The 26,320-nt window shown below is 41.2% G+C and overlaps 4 protein-coding genes across 5 annotated transcripts; all 4 read left to right on the top strand.

Annotated features, from left to right (window-relative positions):
- Positions 1-1,045: 1,045 nt before the first annotated feature.
- Positions 1,046-3,394, top strand: LOC143177222 (organic cation transporter protein). Of its 2 annotated transcripts, none has more exons than XM_076375072.1 (7): positions 1,046-1,216; positions 1,292-1,531; positions 1,596-1,854; positions 1,925-2,093; positions 2,169-2,482; positions 2,551-2,834; positions 2,917-3,379. In XM_076375072.1, exons 1-7 carry the CDS (start codon positions 1,061-1,063, stop codon positions 3,175-3,177), a joined length of 1,683 nt encoding a protein of 560 aa, XP_076231187.1. In that variant the 5' UTR covers positions 1,046-1,060; the 3' UTR covers positions 3,178-3,379. The 2 variants fall into 2 exon arrangements, with proteins under 2 accessions (XP_076231187.1, XP_076231195.1); XM_076375080.1 differs by having other exon boundaries at positions 1,054-1,216; positions 1,375-1,531; positions 2,917-3,394.
- A 398-nt stretch (positions 3,395-3,792) lies between these two features.
- LOC143183141 (uncharacterized) lies at positions 3,793-5,981 on the top strand. The gene is made up of 2 exons (XM_076384595.1): positions 3,793-4,023; positions 4,185-5,981. Exons 1-2 carry the CDS (start codon positions 3,793-3,795, stop codon positions 5,979-5,981), a joined length of 2,028 nt encoding a protein of 675 aa, XP_076240710.1.
- A 1,445-nt stretch (positions 5,982-7,426) lies between these two features.
- Tpnciiib (troponin C type IIIb) lies at positions 7,427-8,871 on the top strand. The gene is made up of 5 exons (XM_076375093.1): positions 7,427-7,582; positions 7,837-7,882; positions 8,014-8,157; positions 8,381-8,635; positions 8,733-8,871. The coding sequence occupies exons 1-5, from the start codon at positions 7,580-7,582 to the stop codon at positions 8,756-8,758; spliced, it is 474 nt and encodes a 157-aa protein (XP_076231208.1). The 5' UTR covers positions 7,427-7,579; the 3' UTR covers positions 8,759-8,871.
- A 1,823-nt stretch (positions 8,872-10,694) lies between these two features.
- Positions 10,695-12,689, top strand: Tpnciiia (troponin C type IIIa). Its single transcript, XM_076375106.1, has 5 exons — positions 10,695-10,826; positions 11,004-11,031; positions 11,107-11,250; positions 11,362-11,613; positions 12,033-12,689. Exons 1-5 carry the CDS (start codon positions 10,824-10,826, stop codon positions 12,065-12,067), a joined length of 462 nt encoding a protein of 153 aa, XP_076231221.1. The 5' UTR covers positions 10,695-10,823; the 3' UTR covers positions 12,068-12,689.
- The last annotated feature ends 13,631 nt before the right edge of the window (positions 12,690-26,320 follow it).

Here is a 26,320-nt window from a genome sequence, read left to right as displayed (position 1 = left end):
TGTATCTAATGCCTCAGATAATCATCCCACTGACGTACCAACTATTTGAATAACCATCGATAGCCCTCGACGCCTCTGTTATCGCACGATGAGGTATGTCGTGCCATCTATGCACTAAGTAACGCTATTTTTTTTCTGTCGTCGAACACATTACGCCTAAAAATACTTTTATGGAAAATGATGCACGTCAGCTGCATAATTTCTACGAGGATAGTTAGTACTGTTGTTTCAAGGTGACAGCTTGCAGAATAAATTAAAAACTATGTTGGTTTGAGTGGGAGATTGCTGATAAAGTGCAGTGAAGTTACTCGGTTGTGTGGTATTAATAGTTGAACGACAGATAGACTAATGGACAGAAAAAATAAAATTGTTTTAAAGAAAAAAACAAAGCAAGTATATTGTGGGTGGCATAAGTGGGAGTAATACAGAAATAAAGAAGACTCAAAGATAAAAGAAAGCAGTGCTTAAGCGTAACAGTGTGTTCAGGAAGTTTTAAGATTACCATTATCGCATGATGGATGTCAAAATCGCTCTTGATAGAGGCATGCCTGATGAAAAAATAGCTTATCTAGGTACGCGGACGAAGAAATCAGTGATTGTCAGACGGTCATTCACTCCCGACTGCACAGGTAATCTCGTACAAAAGAAACATTGAAGAATGTAGCAGCATAGTTAAAAGTATTAGTAAGCAAATGTCAATAAAACAAAATGTACAAACAAATCATCCGATCGAAGTGATGCGATGCATTCGTGAAGTGCAATTGTGATGTGCAAGTGGCAATAGTAAAATAATGAGAAATCTCTGAAGGAAGTTAGAGGTGGAGTTAAATTAATGATTGGTTAGTAATTTAATGGGTTTACAACTAGTATATGAAGACTTTTCTTGGAGTGCTACGTCACTTACGAAATCTTGGCTATTAAGATAAACGCTTTAGGCAAACACGTTCGACTTACCTTAGTGAAGTAGTACCTACTACACTTTAAGCTTAGTATAGTAGCTTTTGATATCTAAGGCTACTATTATTTTTTCTCTTCAGAATAGACCATTTCTGACGATCAAATGGACGATACAACAACGAAACTCACGGACCCTTTGATAGAGGCGCTGGACAAGTTAGGATATGGATCCAATTTTCTCTGGATAATATTCATATTTACTCTCACTCCGACAATTTTCAATGGAATGCACTCAATGTCCTATATCTTCATTGCAGAAGTGAGTATAGAATTATGACAATAAAAATTAGGTACAATTTTGATAACTTAGTCTAATGCAAAATTAATTATATAGGTACCTACTCACTGGTGTTCAGTACCTGCCTTAACCACTGCCAATTGGACAGATGATCAAATAAGAAACATCTCCTCTTCCAGTTCATGCACCATGTATGACTACGATTACGAATACTTCGCGCAAATCGGGTTCAATGAGGCCTTAGAGTTCAAAGAATACCATGGTTTACCTAAGGAAATACCTTGCAAGACAAGAAGCTTTGCTGACAACCTAGAAACTACCTCTCTAGTTGAAGATGTGAGTATCTTCTTGCAGTAAAGTATCTTTTTAACCAAGTAAAAAATTTTGAAAAATATTTCAGTGGGACCTGGTTTGTGATAATAGTGCAGCACGCTCGAGTACCCACATGGCCCTCTCCCTTGGCAAATTACTGGGTAGCGCCTTTTTCGGGATCTTCGCGGATAAGTATGGCCGTAAAATAAGTTACGTGATTGGTATCATTTTGCTAATAACATCTGGCCCTGTGGGCGCCGTGGTTCCTTGGTACTGGGCCTTCATGGTGTCTAGGATATTTAATGGTGCCAGTCACGCTGCCATACAGTACTCTGCGTTTACCACACGTAAGTAGCAATTGTTGTAAAGTGACGTAGGAATTAAATTACTTAGCACTCAATTGTTTTTGCCATGCAGTTACAGAAGTGGCGAGTGAGAAACATCGACAGTGGATGGGCATTGCTTATAACACTGGCTACGCCACGGGAATTGTCATCATACCTGGTGTAGCTTATCTGCTGCACGAGTGGAGGCACATTCAATTAGCGATATCTCTGCCTGCATTACTATTGCTAATACATTTATGGTACGTTCATGGATCATTAGATTGTAATTGAAAGATGAAACTTCTTAAGTGCAAATTATTATCTAACACTTCTAGGTTTATGCCAGAGTCCCCACGATGGCTTATCGCACACAATCGTAGAGACGAAGCAAAAGCTTTAATCGAGAAGGCATCTAAGAAGACTTCCACTACCACAGCGACAAGAGCATTGACCTTAGGCATGAAGAGTGACAGCTTACAAAATTCAGATGACTTGATCGTCCCAGGACCTGTTGAAGACTCTACCAAGGAACGACTACAAAAGGATATCAAGGACTTCCAAATCCTTATCAGTAACAGTGAGTTGAGGAAGAGGATTCTTATTACAAATTTCGCCTGGATGGTGGCGTCCCTTTCCTACTATGCACTAGGTAAATAATAACTAATATTTAAAGATGAATCACATTGCAAGATGTGCAATAAAATCGTTCTGTTTCAGCTCTGAATGTGAACAACTTCTCGACGAACAAGTATATCTACGTTTTAGTAATGGGGCTGACAGAAATTCCAGCTTACCTCATACCAACACCAATTCTGATGGTCCTGGGAAGGCGACAGGCAAGTGCAGCTCTGTACATCATCGCAGGACTGTGTCTACTGAGTATCCTGGCGATACCAACCATAGAGACAGACACAATAATGATTGTCTCCCTGATTGGAAGGTTCAGTGCCTCTGCTGCGTATGGCATCATCATTTTGTACAGCTCGGAGCTTTTCCCTACAGTAAGAATAAGTTTATGTTCTACTCTCTAGAAAATTTATAAATCATTATATATTTATTTCAACTTAATTACCCTTGGAACAGGTTTGCAGAAATTCTGCAGTGGGGACGAATTCAGCTATGTCCCACGTTGGAAGTGTGGCAGCACCTTACGTCGCTGACTTGTTGGGTGCTGTAATTTGGTGGGGACCAACAACCCTCTGTGGCATTTTGACCCTTATGGCTGGCGCGCTATGCGCTATACTACCGGAAACACGTGGTAGACCTCTGGCGAACACTGTCGATGATGAAGTCACCGAGGATCGTGACAATGTCTCCTTCCACAACATCTGTAAATGCAAATGAATCATGTTAGACAGAGATATTTGTTAGACATTCCGCAATAAACTTTGCTCCTTCATATGCATTGTAAAATATAACATATATACAACACATTTTATACCACTCTTAACAAAATATTGTACTATGCATTTACATTTACATTGTTTTTATACTTTACACTTTAGAAACTTGTATCGAGTGTATGAGAACGTGGAAAAAGGAAGTTGAATAAATTTTTATCAAAAATCAATTAAGAGTCGTGACCAATGTTGACCCTTATCCCTGAGGATAGCTATCTATGCAGTCCATTTCATAGTAGAAGCGATAAAATTAATCAATGAGAAACCTAGATACGATTGACATGCGTTGTAATACAATTAGATTATGTCTATATGTCCGCCAGATGGTTGGAAGCATCGTTCCTCCACAGACCACTATTAAATCGCAGACATGTTTACCAGAAAGCTGAGGATCTCCAAGACCTCGGATTCGACATCTGAGGAACAGATAAGGTACTCGACAAAGACTTCCTAGTTCTCAGTGGAATAATTAATTACAGACAAATACATTTAATGTATTAACGAACGCAGTTCTGCTCCATGGCAGAAGATTCTAGCAGCAGCTATGGTGATGAGTGTCATGGTATATCTATTGTGGTTCAGCTGTGTATCGCTGGAAATAAGGGATCACAAAATAATGACGAGTAGTCCTGTGAACGACAATATCGTGGAGGAGATCACCCTCGGTAAAACAATTGATCTAATAATCTCTACTAGTTACTGTCAGACGAAAGATTGCAAGACCATAAGCTGTTCATCCGCCTCTGACTCTGGAAAAGTGGTATCAGAGTTCATCGAAACTGATTTCAAGGTACAAAAAGAGTTAAAACTAATACTGTCGGACCTCTATTATTCTAGCTTCTTCAGAGCTGAACCATTATCTCTAAAAACTGCCTCTTCCTTGAAGCTTCATTTAGCTGAGATAATGGAGCTCCCACAGCATCGCGTACTGTCAGGTATATCTTTTTGCAGGCCAATTGCAAGAACACAGAATCCATTAAATTATCGTTCAGCCACTGCAAGTTTACCGAGAACACGCTCCAAAGAAATTGGCTGAGCACCAACCTGTCAATCGTGGAGCTAACATTCGACAGCTGTTCTCTAAGTGAAATAGAGGATGAAGTCTTCTCTCTAGCCATTTTTGAGAAAACGCAAAAGATCCTTTTCGAGAAAAATAAAATCTCCTCTCTGCGCAGGGCCATGTTTCATCGCCTAGACTCATTGGGAGATCTATCCATTCGAGAGAACACTATCCTACAAGCTGAATACAATCTACTGGAGAATGTAGCTGGTACTCTGACTAATTTGGAATTATCCCATGCAATCAACGACCCAAAGGTACTTAGAAACATAACAGGTGGAAACAGAGCTACTAGGGTTCAGATATTAACGCTACGAGGGAACTCCATACCTACGATTAGCTCAGAACTGTTCGTAGGAGTGCCAAAGGTTCAAGCACTCTACCTCGAAGATTCGAAAATCAAGACAGTGTCTCAGGGTGCCTTGGAACCGATGGCCACTGTCATACAGCAGTTAATAATGACTGGTAATAGCATCTCCTCGCTGCCTGAAGGACTGTTTAATTCTGTTTTACATCCCCAGCGGTCCTTTCGCATGGCTATAGACAGTAATCCTTGGCATTGCGATTGTAACCTCAAGTGGTTGCAAGATCTAGTGAAAACTGACCCAGATAGAGTGTACAGCATTCCAGTGTGTAAAACGCCAGAAGCGAACGCTGGAATGTCATTCGTTAAGGCAGACTTTTGTCCACCGAACTCGACTGTGACTGACATCGTGAGTACTGTGAGTATTCAGGAACCCACGAGACACGACTGGAATCAGACCACCACTCAATCGTCAGCGACTACCGAAAAGGATATTGAATTGACCTGCAGCGTTCCTAGGTCTCTCTTGGAAGGCAGAAACTCGCAGATACTGTCAAGTGATTTCAGGTTTCCCTCCCGTTCTCCAAACTTCTACGTCTCCAAGATCAAGGATGACAGCATACTGGTGAACCTGCCAGACTTGGACGAAGGGGCAGCGTTGCTCTGGTTCGACAATAATGACGTCGAGCATTCGCTCAGCTGTGCAAAAAACGTCAAGGGCTCTTATCTCGTGCGGAATATCGATCCCCAAGCCTCGTACACGATTTGTTTACTCAGCGATAATCAGAGCACAGTGTCTCCTCTGAATTGCTTGGCAGCCACTACTGATCCTGATTACCAATACCAAACGTGGCTTAGAAACGCAGACAAGATCGTTGCTTTCGTTCTGATTATAGCCACGTTCGTTCTGCTGTTCCTCGTGGGAGGCTTCATCGCTTTCCTGCTGATAAGGAGACATCCGACGTTACTGCGCGGTAGCAAACGCGTCATGTTAGTGAAACGCAGGAACCTAGATGCTATTATCCTTCCGAAGGGAGTCACTGTGGGGGAGGAAAGGTGTAAGGAGGAGGCTTCGACAGGCAGCAAGACGCAGGAGGATGGGTACATCACCCCTCTGCCACCTACGCCTGTTCCTGCTCCTAGAGGGAGAAGAGTGTCTAGGAACTCGCTGCAAAGTTATTGGAATAATAGTTACATGTCAGAGCTGGAGCCTGTGGAGTCGCAGTGGACGTCCTGGAGGCTCAGTAGGTCAAACAACGAAATGGAGAAAAGAAAATCTGAGGCTCCACCCTTGCCACCCCATCACCCTACTAGAATCCCATCGTTGTCTTTGACGGTGGACTTAAAGAACGAATATTCTGTAGATAGGGCCTCGATTGTCTAAACCTTCTGTGATCTGTACCTACTATATGGAGTCAATAAAGGCACCTTTAAAAAAAAATAGTGTCGATTTAACATCCAAGCAACAGCACAAACTAAACACTACTGTCTTCCTCAGCATTTCGAGAAGCACTACGCACATGTGGATCTACCCCGCATTTTGCAACGTGAAAATAAATAAATTCTCGCCTCGACGGCCTAAATGTCACTAGACCTGGCAGCCAGCCCAAAGGTACCTGTGTCAATGTCAGCTTTGATGATCAAGTGTAACACGACAGCTTACTAAATCCTACCAAAGGACCTCTCACAGAAATAAGGCCTGATCAGATCGAGCAGCTCCGACTTAATGATCGTATCGTCGTTATCATCGTGCCGGCACTACAGCTGCTGGTCTATTTTCGACGATTAGGTCAGTAGTTCGTGCTCAGAGCGTCGATGCTGCATCCTATTGGCTAAGGAGGTCACGCAGCACCGAGCCCCGTCTTCAGCGGCGGCTGCCAGGTGTGTTTTTTTTGCGGACCGCGAGCTTCTGGCAATCCACTGTAATTCTCTAAAAGGACGCAATGCCAACGTCAAACTACTGTACCATTTGGTCCCGGTTGCAATCAGTATAACCGTTTTCACGCTCGCCTGCTGTGAAAATGACCGTCTATACGCAATGATGCATCATCGAGCTTTCTACGTTCGCTGCCAATCGCAGTTCCGGATTCGCGTGAGCTTGACATTGGCCAATGATGTAATCTCCTCGACACACGCTACCCTTTCCACTTTGTAGTAAAACAGGTCTATCGAACTCTCTGCTAATTGTGATGAGATCACCACTTTGGGGTCATTTTCAATGCCTTGGTTCTTGTTCTGTGAATTTGCATAGAAGTATGTCAGGATCAAGGGTAGAATTTGGGGACACCTTTTTTTTGGACTAATTGGATTTTTTATGTTGAAGAATTGTTTGATTTTTTAGCCACCTGAAATTAAATATACTGAGATATATGATATGGAGTCCTATATTCTTGACATTTCTTGTGATAGTGTTCTGTAGATTCTTATCGTCGTAATTAAATAAAGCTTTTTTCTCAATGACTATGATTGCATCAGTTCATTCTTATTCTACACTCTACATGCACTCTAAAATGTGCATCACTTACGTTTTGAATCGAAAATTCGAGGGCCACTTGAAGACGTAGAAGAATAAAAATCGATGCTACCGTTAGCTGAGACTCAAGGTCCATCGAATGAACTTCGAAAGTCGAATTCTATGACAATAACGTCAATCGATTAAAATCGTCGACGCAATATTGGGCATTGAATGATTGCGTCAGTGAATCGTGAACGTTTCGCAAAGTGTGTACCATGAAAGGGTCCCGATTAAGAATCTTTTTATAGTGTATTCGAGTCGACAGATGATTGGTGATTACCTGTCGACGCTAATAAGAATGCGAGATTGCGTCCATACAGCTCTACTAATTAGTTTACTAAGGCTCAGTGTGACATTTTCATCGGCACCGTAGGTTGTACAGAAGCGATACTCTGAAGGGAACCTGTCAATCATTCGCTTCTGTGATAAACTGTGATTTGTTCGAGCATTAAATATACTAAGTAACAATGGTAATTACCGCTTTTCTTCGATAATCAAAAGTACAACACGGAGTTAACATTAAAATTAATTCGGTGGCTCGCGAATGAAAGTTGTTATCAAGTGGACCAAAATCTGAATTGAGTAAAATAATGTATCGTATTCCGTCGGTGCTCCTGTTGATCAATTTCATTCTAGTTTTAACGAAAGTGGGCTAATACGATTTTAAAAACATAAAAATTGTCTGTGCAAATATAAGTGATATAATTGCCGAATTTTTTTGTAGGAGACGGAAGTAGAAGGAGTCCAGCTCAGCAAGGACCAAATTGCACGTAAGCATTCATTATATATTAGAGATAATTACTCTGTAAAAAGGGAAACTCAGAATTATTTCTTCTTCTCAACTTTTTCTGTTCTAAACTCTATCATTTGTTTCGTTTCTAAATTAACTTATCTATTACAGAACTTAAGATGGGTTTCGATGCATTCGACCCAGAGAAAAAGGGAATCATCAGCACTGACATGGTCGGTACCATTCTGGGAATGATGGGCATGAAAATTCCATCAGAACAATTGCATTCTGTCATCTCAGAATTTGACACATTCGGTACGTAGAAGAAGGCAAATCACTCCCCCTTAAGTAATCAAGTGAACCAGAGTCCACTAACTTATATTAAAGCAGGCTACAATCTTAACAAGGACCGTCAAGATGATTCCAAACTTTAGATCAGCATACCAACAAGACCAAAGCTTATCCTACACCACAGTTCCAAGCAACCCAAGATTAACATCCTCCCATCCCATCGACTCATAAAGTTCTCCATCTCCAGGATCCGGCGAGCTGAACTTCCAAGACTTCTGCAGCCTTGCCTCGCGGTTTATGGAGGAGGATACAGACACAGAGGCGATGCAACAGGAACTGCGCGAGGCCTTCCGTCTTTACGACAAGGAGGGAAACGGTTACATCACGACCGATGTGTTCAGGGACATCCTTCACGAGCTGGATGACGCGCTGTCTCCGGAGGAACTCGACATGATCATCGAGGAGGTGGATACAGATGGATCTGGCACACTCGACTTCGAAGGTATGAGTTATCATTATATACCGATCGATGTTACATCGGCCCTGTTGGTGCACGTTCCATAAACGAGATACAGAGACGCACGGTTCTCGTGTTGCAGAATTCATGGAGGTCATGACAGGCTAAATTATCAGCTTGGCACGAGGCGGTCGTCCCTCTACGTCGGCAGCAACCGCGCGTAACCGGGCCGCCTGTTTTACACGTGGATGCTGCGATTTATTGGTGTTGTATGTGCCGTTGGCAAAGTATGAAGTTAAAGGTTCGCAGGTGATCTCTGCTAGGGAGGTGAACGTGTGATATAGTCAAGTGAATATTTCCGCCGTTCGGGGCTCACAATCGGCTAAAATGTATTTCTATCTATGCCGGAATTAACCGTGACTAAGGGGCGGCCAGTATCGCTGGGAACGGGTTTATATCGGAGTCGATATAAATTAGCGTTCCTCTATCGTCTTGCTCCTCTTCCCTCTTCTCTTTCCCAATTATCTAACGGAGAAGCGAAATCTTCGTCTGCTAGGAAAGTTGCTGAGGGATGTCTCTTTGCCAATAGAGTTCCTACTTCGCCTGTAACGCATGTAATCCGTTGCAACAGTGATTGGACTAAGTGAACGTGTACTATAAGAAAAGAAGATTGAAAATGTAATTGGATCAAAATGACTGCATTAATATTAAGGAAAAATAAAAGACAAAAAAATAGCAAAATTTATTTGCGTATATTGTTTTGTGTGAATTATTTGTTTTCCTTCTTCGTCCCTTTTCATTTTTTAACAACCTTTTTTCTATGAAACTCATGTAATGTGTAATAGAAATAAATTGGAATCTCTGTCCACCTACTGTTAGAAGTGTGTCAGTCTAGAAGAGAATCTGAGATCAAGTTATGATTTACAGACGTCATAAACTGTCAAAAATCTATCAGCAACACTGCATCTTCGTGACAGAATCTACAAAATTTTCCACAGAACTGCCAAAAGTAAATTTAGCGAAAATAATAGATATGCTATTATCCTCGTGTCGTCATTGTCGAATTGCTGCTCTGTACTAGCCTACACCTAACGAGATGTTGTAACAAATGGCAACGGGCAATACTTCGAGAGTAATTCAGCACTAATACCCCCTAAATATAATAGTTGGTACTGGGCTTTATGAGCTTTTATAATTAGCTGCCTAAGAATACAAACAGACGCGGTTATTACGCGGAATTGTCTTGAGATGTCTGCTCTTCATGTCCGGCTGTGAGCCAACTTGGTCTATTGTCACCTTTCCCCGGCCATATTAATTGTGAATCGCATTACCGGGGACCTAGCGACAGTTCTTGCGAAACAGAAATTTTTATGATAGTAAAAAATTTCTGGAGCCGAAGGATTATTACGCAGTATAATCATTAAATGGTGTAATTTTCTGTCGTTTCATTTCCGCGCGACTGAAACTAATCTTCATAAAAAATAAAATCAGAATTAAGATTTATGAAGAAAAAACAATAAAAGCATTAATTTCTGCTATGTAACGGATGGAAAATGAAAGTTGAGGTATCGCGTTACGCATGTTTGTTTTCTAAATAAAGAATTGACTAATACCTGCGTGTAAATAACTGCATTTCCTTGTTGCTATTCGTCATGAAAGTTTGCCTAAATTATCATTCGTAATTACTCTTCCTTTAGCACGCAAACAGAATAGAAATTGAAAGTCAGAGGAATATTTTCTACTTCTGAGTTATAAAATGGGACTTTTGGAGTCTAAAATAGGATTTTAAAAATTGAGTCCATCTCGTAATTTACTTTTTGTATTTTTTGGAAATATATTTTTGTGATATTTCAATTACCGTGTTACTGAAGTTCGAGTGACTTATTCTATGCTTCCCAACTTCTCAAAAGGGATGACTTCACTCAGACTGTCGTCACGAGAGAGAAGAAGCGAGGAAGTCAGCAAGAGTAATTTCAAAATCGCGTACGCTGCCACGGAATTCGCACAATCGAGGCTCCCCTTCCGCGGAAAGAGGGTGGGGAGTGTCCTCGATGAATTTGAAAACCGCTAGAGTTTCGTAGATATTGCCCGGTCAATCACGTGCCAGCAGATCATCGTTATGTCTACATAAAACAGAAGTCCACAGCCAGAATCTGGTGCATACCTGGATAAGACGCCGACGCTGCCGTTTTAACATCGAAATTTTAAGTGAACTCCTAACTATCATCTAGCCATGGTGGGTGGCTCTCCTTTTTGCCCAAAGATTTTTACTTTTTTCGTGATTCAATTTTTATTTCAATTTTGAACACTCCAGACTTCAAAAATTTGCAAATAAATTTCAATCTTAAAGTTACCAGTGTTTAACCAAAGCCTCAAATAAAAGAATAATTCTTTAAAATTTGTGTGATTGCAGGACGACTTGACCAAGGACCAAATTGCTCGTGAGTATCTCTGATTCATTTCATTTCCACTAGTGGAACTTTATCATTGCTTAACAATTATCATTGCTTCTATAGTTCTGAAGAAGGCCTTCGATGCCTTCGACCACGACAAGAAAGGCAGCATCGGCACAGACATGGTCGGCACAATATTGACCATGTTGGGATACGAGCTCAGCGAGAAGACCCTGAAAGAGATTATTCAGGAAGTTGACGAAGATGGTAAGTAAAAATATAAAACACTTCTACATTCCCTACTACACCGAAATAAGAAGACCATTTGGAAGGTTGAATCTAAAAGAAAACCACGACTAATGTTTCCAATTCCTCTAGGATCTGGTCAACTGGAATTCGAGGAATTCTGTACGCTGGCTGCGAGATTCTTAGTGGAAGAAGATTCAGAGGCCATGCAGCAGGAATTGCGAGAGGCATTCCGTTTGTACGATAAAGAAGGCAATGGATACATAACCACTGCGGTGTTCCGTGACATTCTTCACGAGCTGGACGACAAGCTGACACCGCAGGAATTGGATATGATGATTGAGGAAATCGATGCCGACGGCTCAGGAACACTCGACTTCGATGGTAAGTTAATTCTATCATGATCCAGTCCATCATTTTCATAACACGTCAATAAATCTGATCGCCGACATGATCGGGGTACCAGCATGCCAAGAACAACTAAAACCAGTTCACGGGAAGTCGGTTTGGAAGATTACAGGGATTGGTTAACGCGGCTTGCCAAGAATCTATCAGTCTCATTAATTAATTAACGCTTGTCGCGTAAGCAGTTAGACTTCCGGCAGTATACAGTGTCACCTGAGACGAACATATGCACCGAAACGTGAACCTTTCTATTTATAATAGATTAACTGTTCCAAATAATGCTCTACCTTGGTCAAATATCAGTGATTTTACTTCCTAGGAAGTAGTTTAATTGTTGGTGATGCTTTTGGCAGAGATATTCCTTTCTGTTGTTTGACTTCTCTAATTCCTTTTTATAGAGTTCATGGAAGTTATGACTGGAGGCGATGACTAGGCTATGAGGTGGATCAGGATGGATAAGAGACACGATTGACGCGGATGCTTCTTGCACTTTTCTTGGAGGCGAAGGACAAAAAGCTAGCCAGGTCTATGTTGACCAACAGCAAGTACTCCTTGGTGAAATTCTACAGCCTTTGGACCGCGGAACTTTTGCGAGACATTTATGCTTCAGAAGATGGATGTTATGAGTTCAATTAAAGTTCTAAACTTAAAAGAAGGTTCTTAAATTAAAAAAAAAAAACCGTATGAGAGGCAGGTCGAAATATTCTGCACCCAGTGACCCTGAATTCACTGCCCTAAGTGAAAATCGATAGCGCCACAGCAGACCCTACTATGGCCCTAGTATTGATTCGGCGCCTGAGAACTGCAATTGCATATACGCTCAAGCGTGTGGTGAAAGGTACCTGCGGCGCAGTAAAACAGAAAAATACTCAGAAACGGATTAACAAGACACCAATTGAAAAACTTTACTATTGACTATCAGGTTTTCCTGATTGGTTAATCACTAATGACACGTGCTTTAGCTGCAAGAAATTGTACATGGAATGATCTGTTGTCGATGATTAAATAATTAAGAAATGTATCGATATAATAAATGTACTTTTTTGTAACGGAAATTAGTTTCTTATGGCCTGTAATTTGATACTATTTAAATAATTCGTGAAGTTTGGCGAAACGCAACCAATGCAACTTTAATATATCGAGAGGAGGTAATGTTTCACTTACACACGAGCCTGAATAATAATCAGTGCAATGATAAATAATAATTATGAAAATACTTTCTGGGTGCGACCACATATTAACGAACATCAACATTCTTGGCAGTCGCTCATTCGGCTCGTGTTTACAAGTGCAAGTTTAATTCCTCCGTTCACTCTTATGGAAAGAGCACGCGCGCGTGCTAATTCAGCGAATGCCTGCTCGTGCTCGCGTGTTCCCGCTCTTCAAGTTCGTTTGCGCACTTTGTCTGTCCTTTAATGAGAATCGGATGATATTACACGGATCTGGTGACATTTAAATTGTCTTTCATTTTCCAATGTCCCTCACGTTTCATTTTGTTTTAAATATCATTTTAAGACCACTATATCAACTATCAAAAAATAGAAACATAAAACGCGTCACTGCATAATTCCATCTGTTCGAACCACTCTTCACTCTCAATTCGTTCCATCCGTCGGGAAACGATTTTATCACAAAGTTAATGTTCTGTGCATTAGAAACACCAGCCAAATTTCAAAACCACTATAACATGAGGCGATGATAAATATCTAACTCTATAATACTTTGATTTTGCAATTGGCCTGCTTATGCAACGATAAAGTGACTTTTGACATTGCTTTGAAAATTATGGGACCGTGTGAATTATTCAATTTTATTCTCCGAATGATTAAAAGATCGACTAAAAATAGAAGAATACAAACTCTTCACTATATTCACTTGATTCTCCTTCCTCAAGCCTAGAATTTATCAACACTGTCTATATTCATAGTACAAGGAACCTAGACTCATTCTTGATAGACTCTATCTCTCTTCTAATATCCCATTCAAGACATAAATTCGAAATTTCCTGTAGGAGATCGAAACAGGGTGATTACGCGTTAGTGAGCAAAATTGTAGCCAGAAGAGCTATACCAAATCGGGCGTCTAAAATGTCCAGAGATGTCATTAGCCGCAGCAACTCCCACGATGCTTGGGAAGTAATCACTTCTAAGAAACGAAAATGGCAAGCGATACTTAAACGTGTTACCTTCTAAGAGAATTCAGCATTATCATACTGAATGGAAAGGAAGAATTTCGAAACTACACGCGTACTCTTCTGGGCGAACGCTGATCCCTCGTAAATCCAGTTCGTCTCGAAAACCCATATCCGGGTATTTTCCATAATTCGTGAATTTTCGAATAGTCTCGCGTTAATTCTTTCGTGGACGGAATAAACTCCGATCTGGAGCAAGCAAATTGATTTTGAACGTTTCATATCGACACGGTGAAAACACACGAGTGGTGAACTGGTCGGATTACGTCTTGATTTGGTCTTGTTGGTCTCGTTGGTCTCGTGAAAGGGGACCAAACGGTGAGGGAGGAAACGTTTGTGATTGTAATTCTGCTCGATAACTAAATCAAGACTACCTGCAAGAAATAGTTGGATAAAAATTAATCGATAGGTACAGGACAGTTGGAAAGTTGCGAGACTCGCGAAAGGATTAAGGCAAATACCCCTTTGACTGACCGTCTTCCGATACCTGAACACTATTGCTAATTTTATACAATTTTAAGCATAAATTGTAGTGTAGTCTAATATACTCAGTTATTAGAACCTCATAATTTAAGCATCAGAATGTGCATTTTTAGAATTCTCACTTACTGAGACTATTGGTATCTCAAGCGTTCAGGTGTTAGAACGTTTACCTCACCTGGGTGAAAATGATTCGCCTTGGGGCATTCTATATTTATAGCGTCGAATCCGTGGCGTCGATAGCCGCTTAATTAGTGGTTCCTTCGTGGTACGCATCGCGGAATTCGCTACGCTTGGTACGCGGTTTGTTGCATGATAGTAAGTAATTCGTGGGGCTTATCGCGTGCGCTTCTGCAGCGATTCGCAACGCGAATACCGCGTTTATTCTCCTAAGCCCTAGTGTGTGTTTCTAATTAAATCGCCGTAGTAAAAGCTGTCCAATTTGCTGTGATTTCCATAGCGCGTAGAAGTAGATATAATTGGGCGTAATTGAAATGTAATATTCATAACGTTTTGCGATCAATGGATGTGATACCTGCTGTGATTGTATAGTTACAATTGGTTAATATAAACTCACGGGGACACAAGTGGAAAGGTTTCAGAAAGTCTCTATTTCGACCAATAGAGGTGTCTTTCATACTCTCTTTCTTGACTTACCGAGACCAGGTTCTTAGTCCACATTCTCAGGTAATAGACGTCATTCGTACACCGTGAAATGTGTGCTACAATGTAGATTTGAATGTGAACCTTGCCAGTACCAACTACGTGGCCAGACTTTAGTGAAAGGTGAGTTTCTTTAATTCGAAGTAACACTGAATCGTACGCCTATTATCGATTTTATGCGATTAACGAGTTCAGAGGCAGGAACGCTCGTAAACTGGGGAGTTAATGCTGCTTTCATTCGAGTCGTGAAAAGTGATCATTTCAGTGCAAAAAACTGGAAGTTGTTTTTGCTTGATGAAAGCAATTAACATATTGGGTATATCAAATTATATTACGAGACGGTACCTATGTGTTAAATTAATTGTCTGACTGGTAATGGGGTAATCTACTTGACAATTTTTCTGACATCTTGATATGTTCACTTCTTTATACTTCTTAATTTCTATTTAAACGTTTCATCTCTGCCGATTTATTGTTTCAACGGCTATCTAATGACTACCCTCTGTTGCCACTAATTAACAAAAACGTAAAATTATTTCTGACGGAGGATAATGTATTACTCATGAAACTATACAGGATATTTATTAAAATTCAATTAATCACAAATCAGCTGATCAACCGATACTTCCATTTGGTGAAAGCGAGGCAATTATCGAGAATACGTGGCGATCGTAGGTTGATTGAATAAGGTTCTCAGGTGCGTCAGATTAAGTTCTCTTCCCGGGCATGAACACACAAAATTCTAGTAAGGAAATGAGAAAGCGTGCTGCAGAAATTATTCTGACTTTATTAATGAACTGAATTTTTTGGCGCAGCAAGCACGGTGAAAATCGTAATCCGGAAAAGTCAGACATCTTGACTAACATCAGGACCCTATCAGATTTGTCTGATGAACAAGATGCGCAGCAGACCACGTGTCTGGTACAGGTAAACGATCTTTCACTCGAGATCCCGTGTTCGATAGCTCATCACGAACGAATTACTCACCGTGTGGTAATTATACGGCTCTTAAATAAAATATTCAGCAACCGAGGCGGTAAAATACACTTCCGCCAGTATGGATGCCGTTTTAAAAGATTTTCACTCTCCACCAATCGATTTGGAATTAATTTCAGCTATTTAATGAGGAAAGTAAGCGAATATAATAATGAAAAAATAAAAAACAGGTTGCTCTTACGCCTACCTATCAATGATTTTATGCGAAACGGAAATCGCCTTATTATGGCGCTACATATATTGCTGAAGATGTTAAAAACCAAATGTAAGACTGCGGAAGTGATAGTAGTGGGACCGTAAATGACTTGAAAAATTGAAAAATCCTTCGAATGACTGAATATTCATAGCAATAGAATTAATGGGAAAATAATAGTTCATTCCACAGTTACATGAAATAACGTGCTCCAGATCATTAACTCTCGATGATATAACAGGGTAACACTGACTCAACACGAGATTCTTGTACACAGTACCATATTATTAGTTGCAACTGATTTGTTCGTTACTGGAATTTGTTCGTTCGCCACAGTTATGCCCAATTGTTGACTTAATGTCGCTCTATAAAGGAGAAAGTGGGTGAAGGCTAGAGTGAACGATTTGCTAAAATTACTCGCAATCTTCTAAGTGTTACACTTTTCTAATCAAGCAAGTTCCACGATGAGAAAGTGCCAGTGGAAGGAAGGCAGTCAATCGTATAATTAGGAATTCTGACGTTAGTATACCTGTAATATCCCTGCAATTCTTAGATTCGAAGTTTGAAAATTAAAATTAGTTAATTAATACCTAGACTGTTGATAAAGATTGGCTGAAGATCCGTGGGGGTTGCGTGATAAAAAAGAGAGCTGATCGGTCAAAGGTCAAGGTTGACCAGTGGGAGGGGCTGGTCAAGGATGACCACTGACCACTAGGAGCGCTGGTCAGGGTTGAGGGATGACCAGTAGGAGGACTGGTCAAGGATGACCACTGACCACTAGGAGCGCTGGTCAGGCTTGAGGGATGACCAGTGGGAGGGCTGGTCAGGGTTAAGGAGATGACCAGTGGGAGGGCTGGTCAGGGGGATCAGGGATGGGATCAGACTCGCCCTCAGACAAGACCAAGGCATCAACAGAACGATGTGACCCGGCCGATGGCCGGAGCGCAACTGAGGAATCGGAAGGTCGCAGGTTTATTTATACCTTCCTAATCACCCCACGAGGGGGTTCCCCCACACGGGACGAGTGTGATCCACTGAAGATTAATTTGCAATAAATCGACATTTTGGCTAAAATAATGAATATAACAACAATTTTTGCTACATATATTATTAATAACAATTTTAAGGAAAACATTTCTAAAGCCCTGGAGAGCTGTCTGATGTTGGAAAACATTTGAAGAAAAACTAGTTTCTCTTTCTCGGCCTGCAGCTGAGTAGAAAAGCCATCATCCAATACAGGGATGAAAAATTTGTACTTTTATATGTATTTTATCTGTAATTACACAATGTCTGCTAGTAATAAGCGATTTCTACTATAAACTTGGCTGCATTCCAGCTACGATACGGCCTTGATCGCGTTTCTTTGTGGAATCGAATTCGTTTTTAGCGCAGACGGATCTCGTTCGCGAGAACTTAACGTAGACGGTACAGTAACTTGCGTTAGGAGATACGTTAATTATTCTTTATCGATTGGATAAACCCTTTTTTCTTTTACTATTGGTTGCTTTGCATTAACCACTGTGACTTGTGAATAAACTATTAGTATTAGCAACTCGCTCATGAAAAATGTTATTTTATTGCAAAAGGAGAACCGAAACAGGTTGTTCAAAGCACCTTAAATTTAAAGAAAAAGTACAAGGCGAGCTAGTGAGTGAACGGCTCAGATTTTAGAACTCTCGGATAAATTGAAATGGCTCTGATACACGATCTGCAAGGAAAGAACGTTTCGTGGTTACTACTGGATCTACTTAGAACAAAAAGCATGCGATAAGCGAGTCAGTTTCACGTAGCCGACTTTCTATCCTTCATTTTTGTTCATCGTAACGATTACTTAACCGATTGAAGGACTATAATGGGATTGTTATCCAAAGAACGACTATATTATTTGCAACAATGTCTGTATTAAACTTCTTCATTCAAATGATTGATTTGATTGCAGAACGGAATAGAGTATCACGATAACGTGAGCTGCTTCTGAGTACGAACTACCTTTTCCATCAAAAGCGAAATAGAAAATTGAAATCGATTGGAACCACTTTGATCTGGTTGCTACGAGCAGATAATGGCACAATTAAAGTGAGAGTGATTGGCACGCTTAATTGCTACGATTCGTGACCTGGGAAACGAATGACTTGAATCTAGCTTTGTCAGTAGATACAATATAATGGTACTCTAGTCCAAGCTCCAGTTTTTCTTTAATTTGAGTGACACAAGATAGTTCTCAGTGTAACTGGCATTAGTTCTGATGCTCTAATTTCTTCTCAATCCTGACTACAGATTTCTCCGTTTTTCCTCTCATGTGACAAATGCTTCTAAGATTACAGATACCTATTAAAAATAAAATTCCAACAATTTCGCAAATTTCACAGAATAATAATCGATTAAAGTGTTACACATTCCGTAAACCTTTCCATAATCACCGACTACCGTTTTAAAAATTGCAAAAACAGTCCGCCCAAGAGAATTCCTTTAAAAACCAACGAAGTAACGCACGCAAAGCACAGTAATTCCCAATGAAAATTAATAACTAAGTGCTCACGATTGCTCAGTCATTTTCGCATAATTGCGAAATGCAAATCCAGCATTTCCCTCCTCCCTTGTATCAAATGCCTCCCAAGCAGAATAAGATCGTGATTACGGTGGCTGCTCCTTTTTTTAAGGTCGTTGCATGACGTGAGAATTAGCGTGCAACGACAAACGTTCGCCCGCTCGCGAAGTAAAAGTTATCGGGAATAGGATCTGAATTATACATAAACAGGCGGCCCATAAATAATCCCGAACTTGCGTCCGATCGATCTAGAGTTTGTTCAGACGTACAATCGATAACGAGAGGAGCGTTGTAACACAACCGCAAATGAGGTTAAACGCGCAACAAGTATCCAGCCTCAATGATTTATCTTCGATTTTTCCTTGTCGATCGTCTCGCTCGGTGGCAGCGAAGGTTCACGGGAGCAAGGCTCCCCGGACCAAGCAGGATCCTCCATCCACCCTATCCTGATCGATCGTTTCCCTCCAGCACGGAAGTCGGCGCCCCGAGATGAGGGACTGCGGCCTCCTGTAATTTTCTCGTGGCCGAAAAAAGAAAAAGGACGCAGACAAACGGCAGGAACAGATTCAGCTCGAAGTTACCGCTCAATTTACCTTTCTACATAATCGCAGATGCCTGTTTTCTCTCTTCGGGGATTGTAAGTCCTCCCTGGAACTCGGGGAATTATTCGCGGAGACGCAGTAATTGATTAGTGACCCAACTAGCTCAACCAAATTCCGTAATTTCTCCTCTCGCTTGGTAATTGCACGGAACGTTGTAATTTCGTGCGTAATTACAGCTGTCGCGAAATTCGTAGGCACGCGAGCGCCTACGTAAGCCGGTCTCTTCAAATCTGGGAGTTATTATCGACCAGTCGCGCCCTCCTCAGGATTCGAATTCGTGGAAACCATGGATCTGGCCCGATCGTGAATCAGATTCGAGAGCCGATCGACCGGTTAGATGCATCGATCCGCCTGTAGCATGCTCCGTTGCACGCGCGCACGTGGTGAAAGGAGCTGAGCGAGTTCCAAGCCTTTTAACGCCCTCGCCGCGAGTCCCTCGGCGGTATGCAAGAATAACAGTCGTAACCGATGTTTGTCACTCCCTTTCAATGGGAGAGAATCGGTGAAATTCGACAGACTGAGTTATTGTGCTGGCTCTTGGGAATTCCCTCTTGGTTGTCTTGTTTGCTTGGGTGCATTGAAGCTGGCAAATTTATGTGGTGAATTTAGGGCGTAGGAGTGGGATTGTATGAAATGTCTCACAGCGAGAGATACAGTTGGGAAGGTAATACTACGTGCAAGGACAGAGTTTTTACCTCGTTTCGAAGATAGAGTTATGCAAACGTGAAGCCCAAGAAATTAAACTGGTGACAGGAATGCTAGGAGAATGGAAAATGACAATAAATGCCGCTGAACTGCAACCTACTCTTTGAATAAAGTTTATGAGCAGCTCTAGATATTGTTGAGTAATTTCCTTTGCACCACAGGTAACTTATGGTTAAAAATTCCCTTTCACCAACCCGCGTCACCCAAACCCTTATCGCACCTTATCACATGCCTATCGATCACTTCCATCTGATTGATTATCAGTGGCTAACAATCTGAATTAACCCGAGCTACTACAGGGACTTTCAGAACGAGTCATTTCCAGAGCCCCAGTTCCCAATATTGCAGTCACCGTCTATGAAAGGGTTGACTCGCTGTCTTTGGTATCCCAGCTTCGTTAGCAATGGTGCTCGCTATTGCTAACGAAGGACACTCAGACCTGTACCTTGTGCCTCTTATTCGAAAACGTCACGTTTGACGAGTCATCGGCTGGAAAGTACCAGCAGTTGATCACTCGTGTGATTCCTTGACGGAATCGTGCGAACAAGGCTGCTCCGCCCTGTCTGTCCGCGCTTTCACAAGCGTTGAAACGTTAGCAAGCCGCCTGCTGCGCGAGCCACGCGAATTTCCTTTCTAATTCGGCGCCTTGAGCCTTGCGTGGGGGTTCACTTCGAAAAAGAGAAAGATTCTGACGGTTGAATCGTTTCAGAGGGAGGATCCTGATCGGTCCGCCAGATCGAAGATACGAGCGGAACGAACGCTGGTTCAAGGATAATTCCTGGTTCCGTTAGGAACGAGTTACGCATTCCCTGCTGCTCCAGAATCATCGAGAAGATATATTCAATCCCGCCCATTCGGCGTATTCTAAGCAACAGGTTTCCTGTCGTTCAGTACAAAAAAATTTATCTCCGATCGAGACGATTAATTAACAATTGGCCAGTTTTTTAGACAGCCATCAAGCGTGGCTTAATCGTTCGAAACTTTCACCCTCTGCACCAGTTCGGTCGCAAGATTGTCTTAAGGCCGGCAGATAGATATCCTGGCTACAAAGCTGCAACGTAATTGAACGGATATTACAAAACATTGCCTGCTACTTTGTAGAGACAGGATATTATGCGCGACTGGAATGCAGGTTTTAGAATGCGTTGTTTCAATCTGCGGAGAAGAGTATAATTATTTTTCTAAGATTTTCTATGTTCTTCTTTGCTTTTTGTGACTCTTCTGCAGGTTACTATTTCAGAAAGAGACATTGTAAATTGCTGCAACATGTTGTGGATTGTAAACTGTACGGTTTCGCAATCGTAGCTGGACTCCTTACTTAAAACGTGTCCTTACTGCAGTGTTTAGTTCACCGCCGCGCCTCGATTAGTTGGCTGATTGAAGGTGTGATACCATTCAGCCACTCGGATTTGCCTAACGAATCGATTTGCTGAAAGAACCATTCTAAATCTCGTGTAAAACGGCGCGATGACTTTTAGCAGTGTTTTTCCTGATTTGTGTTCAAACGTCGTCTACCAGGTTGATATTTCTGGAGATAAATTGCAAACCAGCTCATTACGCAGGGCGTACTCTCATGATTCCTGATTCTGAGACTTCCGTACGGGACATAGCGTTGTTTCCTTCCGTTTTAGGTTCCTGGTTACTTTTCATTAGAAATGGGCTACCTGTGGGTAGGTTTAAGCTACTGTAATTTTTAATACAAGTCTTCTTAGTTTCCCAATAAGAGTTAAATAAACAAAATTAGGTAAAAGTCATTAATTTTCTTTGAGGCTTCATTCCATAAATTATATTAAACTTTCTAGATGTTTTCTAGTACTAAGCAAGACGATTTTGTCCCTGTTAAACTCTGAACCGTATTAACATAAAAGTCTATAGAAAATTAAAAGGCCTGCTCCAGCAAATTACTAAAAACAAATACTACAACCTGGATACACATCAATTTGCTTGATTAACAAGGATACAAGTACACGTAAGGCGAAAATACATTAATAATGCTGTTGATACGGAGAGATCGTAAATCTGGCATCTTCAATTAATATTTTTCCGCTAGTAATTAGAAAAATAGCGATCGACGGGGGAAGTAACTTGCTCTTTCATTAGTTTGTTATCGCTTTAATGGCGCAGTTTGTGAATTATACACACTGGCTGAAATCACGATCGAGTCGCTATTCACAGTGTTTCGTTGTTTTGCGAATCCTCGTAAAATGAGTTCGATGCAATGACGGTCGGCTACTTTCAAGGTAGTATTCTTCATCTTTTTCTTCGATAGTTATACATTTCTAGCGTTATCGTCATTGCACGATGTCGTATCTAATACAGCCTCTGAAACATGTTGTACGACTTTGTGCCTTATCATTCTGTCTTTTCGCCGTTTAATATGCATTAGCAATTTGTTCTTGGCGATACACCATTATGCAATGAATATATAAGCTTTTTCAATCAGACCTTTATGAATATTCACGCTTCGATTCCTCTTGCAATGTGTTCTTTCTATAGATAAATGTGAAGCCTTTGTAACTTTCACAGAATTTCCCCAAATTTTTCTGATCTCTGTATTCGAATTTCTAAGCACCGAATCTACTTTATTCTATCTTAATATGTACAAGATTGAAAGAAAAAATTTTCTTTTCCTTAAATTCGTTCCCACTTTTCTCATTTTAAATAGCTATTAACTTGCTAATCCACGTGCCATATCTTTATCAAGAAGTTTCACATTCAGGATTCAAGTATATGACTGGCTCCTTATCACATGGACTACGATTCTGGGTCGTCAAAAACGCTTACAGCTTTCCAAATGCTCTTTAACCATCTCATGTCGTCGTCGATTACTTTCTTTTATTAGGCACTCTGTCGAAAGCCCCTGTTCTTTGATGCAAGACGGAAAAAAGCTGAGAAATCGATTCCCAGGACTTCGTCTCGATTTGTACAAGCCATGTTTCGCTACCGTGTGGCAAATCTGATTATTCTCTCTTGGCTGGTTGGTAGCTGGCGCGTGTAAGCATTGAACTGAGCGTCGCATCGTGTTACAATCAATCACTGAAGCTTGAGCTCACATTATCAATTATCGAGAAAGTAAAAGATACGTTTTTAATAACATCGAAGTCAGAACATGACAGACCTATTACTTAACTCCCTTAGCTTACCTCAAAATCTCAGTCCTCTTATTATCAAGTACGAGGATATCCACTGACTTTCGATACTGCTCACACAAGAATCCTCAGAAAATTTCTCCATTCCGCTGACAGCAGCATTACCCTTATCGATAACACGATCATTCGTATCCAGCGTGGAAAGGATCAGTTTCTTTCCTTGTCAATCGACCACTCCCTCGATTTCTACGATCATTCCCAGCCGCACTTGTTCATCCAACAGGATCCTGTATCACACAGATCGGTATATAGCAGTAAAGGATCGATGCGTAGACGAGAACGGACCATTAGCCTCGGCGAACGATAATTAGCCTGCGAAATCGGCCGCCACAGTGGTCCAGGATGAAGTGAAAGCGTCGAGGCAATTTCTACTCGCCGCTTCTACGCTCGAAATACGCGGAGAGCGAAACTCGAAATGCAAAAGGGAGCGCGAAACTCAGCTCGTTGAAGTGGAGCTCCCTGGCCGTGTACGTGTGATCAAGATTCTGCGCTACGATCGACGTCCAGGAAGAGAAATATGGCTCTGCGATCGTATAACAAGTTGCAAGTAACAGCTAGTTAATTGATGTACGAGCTAAAGCGTCTGTAACTGATACGCATGCCACGGTCTGCTTAATGCACACGAGGGAGCTCTTGCAGAGACGCTCGGAGTCAACTGGTTTCACTAACATTCCCCGTCGAGTTTTCCCACTGCGGGAATGTTTAAGTGATAAAGTAGCTGGGGAGGATGTTAGTTTTCGGAAATTGAGAATGATGGTCGTCTTGAGAGGCAATGCCTTCCTTTTTCGATAAATAAAAGATTGTGAGAAAAACGTGTTTTTGTGTTGAAGGGTGGAATGGAACCCCAGCTACTGAGTATTCAAGTCACAAGTTTTTAGAGATTCTGTAGAAAATATTTGACTGCCCACCTGTCCACCAATGTTGAGCAAAAATAATTTTATTTAATACCAGTTTCGAGTTTCGCTCTCAGGTGTCATCGTTTTGAATTAATTTCCTGTGGCAGGTCGTTGGCTGGTAGTCAAATTATGATTGAGTATGTCACTGTACTCTATTTCTCTAGTATGCTCGATACAGGGAGAGCTCTCTCTAAAATTAAATCATTTTGATTCTATGTTCGATCTGGTGGCGTGCCAAGTATCAGGTTTTTCACTATTTTAGCAGGCGCGTGGACTAAATAAGAAGCAACGCCTCCGTTAAGAGTAGATCTATATCTCGAAATAAATTAGGGGTCGCCATAGTGGCAATTTCATCAACCGTGCAATTCAGGGAGATCTTGTATTGGTACATGTATGATGTATAGGCTGATGCAAAAAAAGTGACGCTCTCATTCCTGTGGCTTGCTCGGAGAAATTCTTCTGTTTCTTTCCGTCTTGTTTTAAAACAACATGTGCACGTGCGCTAATGCTTTTTTTCCCTCACGTGGATTGAGATTCATTCGATCGTGGAATTTATACGGACCAGTGGCCGCAGTTTACTATTGCTAATTATGAGAAAACAATCTCTGTTAGTTCTGTTTATTGTATACGAAAAGAAGTAGGAGTTTTCATCTGTTAGTAATGAAAGAAGAAAATAAAAAGGGTACTAGTGTTTAGATAGTTGTATAAGGTGAATGACTAATAAAAATTTAATTTTACTTCTATTCATTTCAATGATTAGGAAAATTACTGCCCTGGCTGACAAAATAACACCTGCGACGAAGATAGTATTCAGCGTAATGGTTTGATTTGTTTTTAATTGTTTTTAAGAATTCGTAACATTAGCTATGAAAGATTTTAGGTTCCAATACGACATCAAACCAAGAAACTCACCTGCAATAGCAGCCAATGACTTCCACGAACCTACAGCTCCCATGTCTGTAACTATGCTATTACCTCTTTGATCACGAAAGCAAATAAGACAAGAAATCCCTCGTATAAATCGTGCAAGGGAACGATTCCTAGCTGCCACGTATTTTAATTGCATCACCATTCTAGGTGATGCATACGAGATACAAGGCGCCGCGCCGCAGAAAATCAATGCGATTTCGAAAGACGAAAGAATCCTTGGAATTCTCCAGGACACTTAGTATTTCTTAATCTTATATGTCAGCTGAATGAACTAAAAAAAAGTGCGAAATTATTAACTACAAACATTAAATGTGGACGTTGGCATCAAGATATTAATAATATATGATTAAACAATGTGGGAAGGCACTGCATGCGATTGTTATTAACAATATATGTAACAGAAATTGTTATTGCAATGATTAGTGTTCGAAAAATATCTATTTTTCGCAAATTACTCATCGTTTGATTAATCTTGGGACTTCCACCACTCATGGTTTTATTTCATTGGTTCCCCATCTTCCTCGAGAGGGTATAAATACCCCTGGACGTTCAGTAGAGTCTCATTTGCGCCGGAGCCTCCGGCGGGTCCAGGTGGCCCAGACCATTCTGGGGAGGGTCTCCCTGGACTGTCACCTCCTTGGAGTACCCCCTGGCTGGACCCTTGGTCCAGCCCTTGGTCCAGCCCTTGGTCCAGCCCTTGGTCCAGCCCTTGGTCCAGCCCTTGGTCCAGCCCTTGGACTAGCCCTTAATCTAATCTTTGAAGTTACAGGGAGTTCAAAAAATGATGAGGTCCGTTCTGTACCTCGTGGGTAGTAAGACTTGAATTTTACAATGATTTAACACAGGAACCGCATGATTTCATTGCGCACGTTGGATTATCCTTTTAATGAAACCATCCAAGTAATGTATTGTATATTACGCAAAATGCACGACAGACTGATGTAACCGACGAACTCAAAACGCTCAAATGCCTCTCTTGCTACGCTGTGAGCATGGTAAGGTATATGTTGCGTGAGTCTATGATATGTTTGTCAGTTGGGTGCGTGTTCGAGTTACTGGCTGCTTCGATACGAAGTCAAGGAAATAAGCCTTCGAGACGACCCTATTTCGAACACTTGCATAAGCGAATGGGTAAATCAGATAGCACGTAACGGGAAAGTAAACCTATTTATTACTGCGTTACGCCGGCCAATAATTGCCACGGTTTTGTTCTTGTTGTGGGAATCGACGCCGCGTGAGGATAAATCTTCTTGCGATTCTCTGTTGCGGAATTCTGGCTGCTATGAGGTACAGTCAATTTGTTTGTTAGTCAGGATAAACCTGACGATCCATA

The sequence above is a fragment of the Calliopsis andreniformis genome, chromosome 1 (genome assembly GCF_051401765.1).
Source record: "Calliopsis andreniformis isolate RMS-2024a chromosome 1, iyCalAndr_principal, whole genome shotgun sequence".
Taxonomy (NCBI): Eukaryota; Metazoa; Arthropoda; class Insecta; order Hymenoptera; family Andrenidae; genus Calliopsis; species Calliopsis andreniformis.
Note: the sequence above shows the minus strand (reverse complement) of the source record. Positions and strands in the feature narration are given on the sequence as shown.

Excerpts from the sequence above, each read along its gene's own strand:
- Tpnciiib (XM_076375093.1), top strand. Across the intron at positions 7,883-8,013 it reads CAGCAAGGACCAAATTGCAC|AACTTAAGATGGGTTTCGAT; the intron begins GTAAGCATTCAT and ends TATCTATTACAG. Across the intron at positions 8,636-8,732 it reads TGGCACACTCGACTTCGAAG|AATTCATGGAGGTCATGACA; the intron begins GTATGAGTTATC and ends CTCGTGTTGCAG.
- LOC143177222 (XM_076375072.1), top strand. The coding sequence starts at position 1,061 with ATGGACGATACAACAACGAAACTCACGGACCCTTTGATAGAGGCGCTG. Across the intron at positions 1,217-1,291 it reads CCTATATCTTCATTGCAGAA|GTACCTACTCACTGGTGTTC; the intron begins GTGAGTATAGAA and ends TTAATTATATAG. Across the intron at positions 1,532-1,595 it reads CTACCTCTCTAGTTGAAGAT|TGGGACCTGGTTTGTGATAA; the intron begins GTGAGTATCTTC and ends AAAATATTTCAG.
- Tpnciiia (XM_076375106.1), top strand. Across the intron at positions 11,032-11,106 it reads GACCAAGGACCAAATTGCTC|TTCTGAAGAAGGCCTTCGAT; the intron begins GTGAGTATCTCT and ends TTGCTTCTATAG. Across the intron at positions 11,251-11,361 it reads TCAGGAAGTTGACGAAGATG|GATCTGGTCAACTGGAATTC; the intron begins GTAAGTAAAAAT and ends CAATTCCTCTAG.
- LOC143183141 (XM_076384595.1), top strand. The coding sequence starts at position 3,793 with ATGGTATATCTATTGTGGTTCAGCTGTGTATCGCTGGAAATAAGGGAT. Across the intron at positions 4,024-4,184 it reads TCATCGAAACTGATTTCAAG|GCCAATTGCAAGAACACAGA; the intron begins GTACAAAAAGAG and ends ATCTTTTTGCAG.